At 33.2% G+C, this 8623-nt stretch overlaps 1 protein-coding gene across 1 annotated transcript; it reads left to right on the top strand.

The window, feature by feature from the left end:
- Window positions 1-2846: 2846 nt before the first annotated feature.
- Window positions 2847-7402, top strand: LOC114760401 (dihydropyrimidine dehydrogenase (NADP(+)), chloroplastic). The gene is made up of 7 exons (XM_028949651.1): window positions 2847-3509; window positions 5522-5785; window positions 5876-6046; window positions 6147-6259; window positions 6348-6534; window positions 6808-6917; window positions 7039-7402. Exons 1-7 carry the CDS (start codon window positions 3231-3233, stop codon window positions 7193-7195), a joined length of 1281 nt encoding a protein of 426 aa, XP_028805484.1. The 5' UTR covers window positions 2847-3230; the 3' UTR covers window positions 7196-7402.
- The last annotated feature ends 1221 nt before the right edge of the window (window positions 7403-8623 follow it).

Raw genomic sequence — 8623 nt, 5'->3', positions numbered from 1 at the left:
ATTCTATGCGATTATTTAATTAAAGGTTTAATTTATTCTCTTTTTATACCTTCTCTTTCTTATTTGTCGCTTATAAATAAGGATATGTTTAAAAAAATTGTTTATTACATATTTATTATTTGAAACTAATTTTAATTATTTTTTTAAATCGTGCAATTTAATTATTAGATTTTTATAAAAAAAAAATACTGAAGGGAGTATTGCATTACGCGATTTAGGGAAATATGTAAGGTTAACTAAATAATAAATTTGTAGGAAATAATTTATTTTTAAGTATGTACTTATTTATAAAGAGAAATAGAGTAGCAATGAGAAAAAGTATGTAATAGAATATAATATGCCAAGTTACCAATTTTTAAGTTAATGTCATCTATAAAATTAATTAGAAAAAAAGGTAAAAAAACATACAACTCCGGTTATAATTTTAGAAAAAGCACCAAGGCAATTTAAATTTCACGCTCTGATAGAAAAAAGACAGGAGGGAGTACTAAATTACCAGTAAGTATCTTTCTATATACGATCAACAATGATTTATATATATTAAAAATACAAAGAAAACTATTTTATTTTAGACTTTATTTTTATATATGTATAATAAAATCCAAAACAATAAAAAAAATACTATTTAGTTTTTTAATTGGGTTTCACCTTCAATTTTTTCACTGTGAATCCCTTGTTATTCTTTGTCTCTGTCGTATGATTTTTTTTTAAAGTACTATTGAGGCAACTATTTATCTGCTGTAATTTTGTTGAACAAATTTACCCATAATTTAATTATTTCCCATCAGAAGGAAGACACACACCATCACACACCGGATTTAATTCCACATCCTCTTCCATTATGGGTGCCAGTTGAACATTCTCAGCTTCATCTCTTATATACTTCTCTTAAAGCCTATTTTATAGTATAAATTATACTATCAAATAAAGTTTATATTTAGAATCGGATGAGTAATTGATATTGATGATGGATAACCTCTTAAGAAATCCTCCATCTTTAGGAATGATTCTCCATATAAATTGGGTGTAGTACATCATCTTTTAATATCAGAATTAGTTAACTAATTTGAATAGATTAATAAGATTATTTAAATTAGTTATTTGTAATAAATATGTACTGTATTTTCTAAATACCCTTGCTAATCATGTGTATTAGTTAGAATTACCATTTGATGAAACTTTCAACATATACAATTACTACAAATACTTTCTTGGACAAAAATGGATAAATATAAAAAAAATAAATAGATTAGGATTTTATTTTAAGATCAAAGTAAATATCAAACTAACTTTTATATTAATGACTGAAGGTAGTAAATTGTTTGAGTAAATTTTTTAACCTCTTACTCGTATATTTTGTTATTAATTATTACGTCACACATACATTTTTTTTATTCTTAACATTTCTTTTCATTGACAAAAATATAATCCTCCGGTCCTTAATATAAGACCTATTTAACCAATTTGATTATATTAAGAAAGTTAGGTAAGTTAGTTAATTATAAGAAATATCATATGTTTTTTTAAAATACTATAATCATCTTTCTTAATATTCTCTATCTCTTCTACTTGATCATAATTGGGAGAATATCCACATAAATAATTTTAAAAAAATTGATAAATATAAAAAATAGATCTTATATTTAAGATTAAAATCAATTCAATAATTATATTCTATATTAAGGAGCGGAGGAGTATATGAAAAATATAAAACAAGTGTAGGCCAAAACTTATTTGCACAGATGAAAATCACGACCACTCGTACTTTAATAGGTGGTTTATAAGCTTTGTACTGTGGTGCTGACTTGTTTTCTCGTAAAATGGTGTTGACTTGTTAACCATTTAAATAAGGATAAATATGCGTTTAATGCTTTCATTCTAACACCCTAAACTATTTAATGATATAATTTTATTCCCAAACTAATAAAAATAGAACAATTTCACCCCATTTAACAGGTCCTCTTAACTCCGTTTGCTGAGCAACAGATAGGCATTTCTGTTTCTTTTTTTAATTTAATAATGACACATACTGCGTTGCCGCCACACCTTGTGCATCGCCGGCAAATGTGCTGCACTCTCTTCATCATTTGTGCTGTGCCTAGCCTCTCCATTCTCACAATATGTTTCTTAGTAAGTAATTTCATTAGATTAAAATGGCTTTACAACCAGAGATGGAGCGTCCCGCACCTCTTTCAATCTTTGCTTTGCCACTTTCCAGATTTCCTCTCTCTCCTCTCTACAACTTTTATCTCTCTCTTTCCTCTCTCCCCTTCTCTCTCCCACGTCTCCATCTCTAACGTCTATAGAAACACAATCTTATGACGAAAACCTTCAAATTTCCCCTCCCAATTCTGGGTTTTCACCTTCCGACCGTCAGGTTGGGGCTGCCACAATGCAGTACTATCAGTATTTGGAAAAAAAAAAAAAAGTCCATATGTCAATTAGCAAACGGTGTTAAAAGGAATATGTTAAGTTGGGTGGAATAACTCCATTTTTATTAGGTCAGAAATAAAATTGTATTACTAAATAGTTTATGGTATGTATTAGATGCATCTCTAAAAGTAAATGAGGGTGCTGGTTACACTTTGCCCTTTAAACACAGTGGTTAAATTAATTATTTATAATAAATATAAATTAATTTTTTTAAAAATATTTTTTAATTATAATTATTCTTGGATATAAAATTCTCTCAGAGAATGAATTATTAGGTACAGGAGGCTACTGCATTATTTTGACCATTTTATTTTTTATGAATGATGATTTTATAGGAGGAATTTCCTTCCATGCAAAGCGGATGAGAAAGCTGGTGCGTTTGGATAACGGATATCGAGAAGGAAATGATTTTCAAGGACTCTTGTTCACCCCGGTGAAAATCGTCCTGTGTTGTTTTCCGTTCCTCGCGGCTCGCCCACAATTTCTTGTTCATACAAAAGTCCTAATTAAGATACCAGAAGGAACAATTTTAATTTTTTCCTTTTCAATTCGGTCTCAGTCACTGTCACATGCAAGTTCAACCCTTCAGGGTAACTGTTTAGATTATTTCGAGATTTCCTCCCACAATCAACCAAGTGCTACGGACGCAAACGATTCCTCCATTATTTTTACGTTTTCTGCTTCCAAAAGTCATCAAGAATATTACACTCAGATTCAGTTTTCTTCTCCACCACCTCCACCTCCTCCACCTCCTCCTCCTTATTCTTCCTCCACTTCTGAGCTTTTTGCAGAAAGTGATGGCATCTCTCAGCTTCAGCGGGACCCACATCAAAACTGGGCGCTCTTCTGCTTCTGGGTTTGGCTTATCTCGTCGTCCCACAAGTCTGATTCGTCCTAGAAGAGGTGGATTTAAGGTTTATGCTTCGGAGACTCAGGCAGAACCAGATCTTAGCGTTAAAGTTAATGGATTACACATGCCCAATCCTTTTGTAATTGGGTCGGGTCCACCGGGGACCAACTATACGGTCATGAAAAGGGCCTTTGACGAAGGCTGGGGAGCCGTGATCGCCAAAACTGTAAGATTTCGTTTATAATATACTACGCACCCTGCATTAATGTCTCTACTTATTTCGTTTTTCAGTAAAACTAAACTAACAATCATAATCATGGAGATCTGACATCTGGAAAGTTACAGTAAATTTGTGTTCAAGGAACACCGGTGGCTGAAAATTAGTACTGTATATTATGTAATCTATCCTGATCATCTAACTGTTCTTAGCTTAAAAATCAAGAAAGTTTTCTACTGTTGTGATCTGTGCTGTCAAACTTGGATGTCAAATACTTTGCTTGACTGGGACATGGACAGTCAATTGTCTGAAGATTCTTCCGTTCTCTCCATGATTCTATCAGGGCTTTGTTAGGCTTTGTTCTTTCTGAATTGATATAATCTAAGCCGCTTTTGGTCTTAGGGAGTTCTTCATAATCCACTGTCTGCTTTTTTATTAGTTGGGGTTACCTACTCGTTCATCAGATTTTTCCTCCTTGAACCTTGAAACACGGAGGATTCTGCTTCTAATATGCAGATTTTTGACTTGATCCAGAATGAGCCTTGGGATTTTCTCCAAGATTTCCCCAAAACTTTGGGTTTCATTTCATTTCATAGAGGAAATGGAGTTTGAGTGGGATGAAATGGAATATTTCGTTCCTTTCCATCGAGTCACGTGTCCAGTTGCACAAGACAAAATTTTGAGGCATAGGCAACGTGGTGGCAGAGACATAAATACTGCTTATGATTATGGTGCTAAAATGAACAACTTTAATTTGTATCTTCATGGCATGCAATGATATGCATTTTGGCCCTCAGCCGGTGACCACTCCTTGTATCTTTTAGGCAATCAAGCTTTATAGTTGACGTGGGTTTATTGGGATCGGGACTGTAGGACAATTCTGTTTTTTTTTTTTTGTTTTTAAAAGGCTGTCCACAGGTAAGTTGCTATTGATGTAAATACAGGAGTCATTTGAAATCAGAGCTGAGAAGATATTAAAGCTGTCTTTTCAAGCTATATATACTCTGTTAATTTTTGGATCCATGGCTAAGCTGTTTGTCCAAAAAAATGGAGGAAGTTTTTTCTTCTCAGTATTTGTTTTAGTTGTATTATTATTTGTGAATTTTGGATGAATGGTCTGTTAAATCCGTCAATAATTGTAATTTGTTCATCATTCTAAATACACCAGAAAGCGAATGGTACAAACATTGTATATGTGCATATAGCCTAAGACAATCTTAGCATGTTAATTTCTGAATCTGTAGCAGTTAGCAGGTCATGCTGCTTTCCTGTAAAAACATATCATTGTTTGTTTTCCTTGTCATTTTCTTCAGATTCCCCACTTTTTGCGCCTCTTTATTGGCATTAAACTACTCTGAGGCATTAAACTACTTGATGATAGTTAGGTGGAGTAACACGAGGAAATTCACAATGATTTGCTGTCAAGAATTTGATGTTTGCTAAATTTGGTGATGGCTATTTTACATGAAGTCCAAGGATTTGGTTGTTGATAAAGACAATGATGTTGTGCCATTCATGTGGCCAGCCCTACCTAGTGGAATAAGGCTTGTTATTTTACATGAAGGTTGACTTTTACTGGAGTGCAAGCAAAATGTTTTATAGTTTAGCAGTATCTGATTAAGAAAGGCCTGGTCATCATTCATCTAATTAAAAATTATATACTTTTTAACATGTTTATCGGGGATTTGCTTGGCACCAAAAATTTTGGTGAGGTCAATGTTTTGTTGGTTTAATTTTTAATTATTATTATTTTCCCTTTATAGACTTGCTCCACAAATAATCTCTGTACCTATACACCACAAGTGCACCTGGGTACTTTTTTATTTAATTTCATTGTTTACCATCATTTTTAGACTACATGAACAAAAGATCACTTTGCAGTGAAATTTCTCAAATCTCCCCATGGCAAAAATATTCTCTTTCTGGTATTAGTAATTCTGATGTAGTCAATTTAGATGCAACTGATGCTTTGTATCCCACTTAAAAGGTGACCATGAAATTTGATGCCATTCTTCTGCTAGGTGTCACTTGATGCAGCAAAAGTCATTAATGTTACACCTCGATATGCCCGACTACGGGCAGGCGCAAATGGTTCTGCCAAAGGAGAAATTATTGGGTGGGAGAACATAGAACTTATCAGTGACCGTCCTCTTGAAACTATGTTGAAAGAATTTAAGCAATTAAAGGAAGAGTACCCAGACAGAATTCTCATTGCTTCAATCATGGAGGAGTACGATAAATCTGCCTGGCAGGAGCTTATCGATCGTGTTGAGCAAACTGGAGTTGTAAGATGCCTTAATTGGCTAAGTTTGGGAACTTAGAAAATATTTTTGTGGCAAAAATTCTGGCATCTGACTCTTCTGATATTCATGTAGGACGCAATTGAAATAAATTTTTCCTGTCCTCATGGCATGCCAGAACGCAAAATGGGTGCAGCAGTCGGGCAAGATTGTGCGCTTCTGGAAGAGGTTTGTGGGTGGATAAATGAGAAAGCTACAGTTCCTGTTTGGGCTAAGATGACTCCTAACATCACTGATATTACACAGGTTTCCTCTGTAACTTATATTTTAATTGCTCTATGATTGACGTAGATCATACTCACTCTGGACCATATTAGTTATTGCACTTTGTTGCTACTGTTTACAGCCAGCAAGAGCTGCTCTTAGATCAGGATGCGAGGGAGTATCGGCTATAAATACAATTATGAGTGTCATGGGAATCAATCTCGATACACTACACCCAGAGCCTTGTGTTGAGGGGTTTGTAATCTCAATGGCGAAAGATTTATGATTTCTCCTTTCTCAATTTTTATGAACATCTAGTCTAATGCTGTCTAAAATTCACTAGATATTCAACTCCTGGTGGTTATTCTGCAAAGGCAGTTCATCCCATTGCACTGGGGAAGGTGATGAATATTGCAAAAATGATGAAGTCAGAGTTTGACAGTGATGGCTACTCACTGTCCGCCATAGGTGGTGTTGAGAAAGGTGGTGATGCTGCTGAATTTATCCTTCTAGGGGCAAATACTGTTCAGGTATTTATTCATTGTAATATGGGTTATCCTTATCCATGATATATCACTTCAAAAAATTAAGTGAAAACTCAAGGCTTAGTGCAACTTGATGCTTTGTACGACTGAAAAGAACCAGGTCTGGAGTTTCGTTTCAACTGATTCAAATACCTGTGAAGGTTTTGAAATTCATAAAGGCTATTTCTACCTTATCTTTGAGCATAGCATTCTTCGATGAAAGTTTTTGATGTTGTTAAGGTTAACGATGATTATCATATGAGTTCTCAAACGGTGTAGGTGTGCACTGGGGTTATGATGCATGGCTACGGCCTTGTGAAGAAACTATGTGCTGAGCTTAAAGACTTCATGAAAAAGCATAATTTCACATCCATAGAAGATTTCAGAGGGTATGAACTTCATCTAAGCTGGATTCCAATAGCCTACAAGCTCAGAAGACAAAATTTCTGGAATATTAATTTCATTCATTAACAATCTTTTACCTGATCTGTGTCAAAAAAAAAAACACAGGGTCTCTCTCCAGTATTTTACTACCCACACTGACTTGGTAAAGAGACAACAGGAAGCAATTCGACAGAGGAAAGCCATAAGGAAAGGTTTGCAGTCTGATAAAGACTGGACAGGAGATGGTTTCGTGAAGGAGACTGAAAGCATGGTTTCCAACTGAACTATGTAACCAGACAGATCAAGCGTCTTCTTCCTGTATGGTTTGATATAAATAATGGGGCAATGGAGTAAAGTCTCTTGTATTATTCATATTCAATCCATGTTTCTGAGTAATGTGTGAATATTTGTGTACCTTTATCAGAACTACCATTTCCACAGAAGTTCAAAGAAGACAATACACAGCTATCATGGCATTTTCTTTTAGACTTCTGTGGTTCCCTGAACAAAATTACAAAGTACCACATGAATGTCCAACGAGAACTTTTAGAAGCAATTATACTGTGAATAGGAATTTCTTGAATCAACGTTAATGTTGTGAGTAGGGCCCTAACCATTGTTCTAAAATCAACGTTAATGTTGTGAGTAGAGCTCTAACCATTGAACTGAGATAAAATAACTCATCTCTATCCTCAATTATTTTTGTTCCCAGAGAAGAAAACAAGAAGATGAATAATTCTAACATCTTCCTCCATCACCTGTACGGATTCCGAGTTATGTTAAATGCAATCAAACGATTGAAATTTCACTTCATCAATTCATCTTTTGCGACACTTTTTAACTAAGTCACTAATATTATTATGTTTTTTAATTCTTTCATAGTAATGTGCCTAAGTATACTCCCTCCGGTCGTATATATAAACTTAATTTTTAGAGATGGATCTGGTCCAAAATATAAGTTTAATTTTTTAGTTTGTTTGAGCATTTATTACTTTTTTTCTCTCCTATTTTACCCTTAGTTGATTGAATTTAGTACTTTCTCTCTCATTCATATTACTCCTATATATTTTTTTCATTATTTTTTCAATTATTATCTCTTGTTTACTCTCTTAATAAATAAAGGCAAATTAGGAAAAAATATATTTTTGACCTATTTATTATTTTTAAATAATTTTAACTATTAATTCATTAAACGTGATTTAGTTATTTGAAACTTATATATAGGACCGGAGGGAATAGTAAACAAGTTGTCTGTCTCTTTTCACTTTTACTCCCATTAAGTATATGCCACATATTATCTCTTTGTAATAAATTTTCACTCATTATCTCTCATATTCTATTTTTGCAAATAAGGGTATAATTAAAAAAAATCTGATATATTTATTACTCCTCCGGCCTTTAATATAAGACCTATTTAACTAATTTGATTAGATTAAGAAAGTTAGGTAAGTTAGTTAATTATAAGAAATATGATATATTTTTTCTAAAATACCATAATCATCTTTCCTAATTCCCTCACTTACTTGATTCTAGTTGAGGGAGTATCCATATGAGTAATTTAGAAAAAATTAATAAATATGAGAAATATGTCTTATATTTAGGATTAAAATTAACTTAACAATTAGATCTTATATTAAGGACAGGAGGAGTACTTCTAACTAAATCTAACTAATATTTGAACTGCTTGATCTTTATTGTTGTTTTTTTTTTT

The sequence above is a fragment of the Neltuma alba genome, unplaced genomic scaffold, assembly GCF_004799145.2.
Source record: "Neltuma alba isolate B1F8T4 unplaced genomic scaffold, ASM479914v2 tig00010974_pilon, whole genome shotgun sequence".
NCBI classification, from domain to species: Eukaryota; Viridiplantae; Streptophyta; class Magnoliopsida; order Fabales; family Fabaceae; genus Neltuma; species Neltuma alba.
Note: the sequence above shows the minus strand (reverse complement) of the source record. Positions and strands in the feature narration are given on the sequence as shown.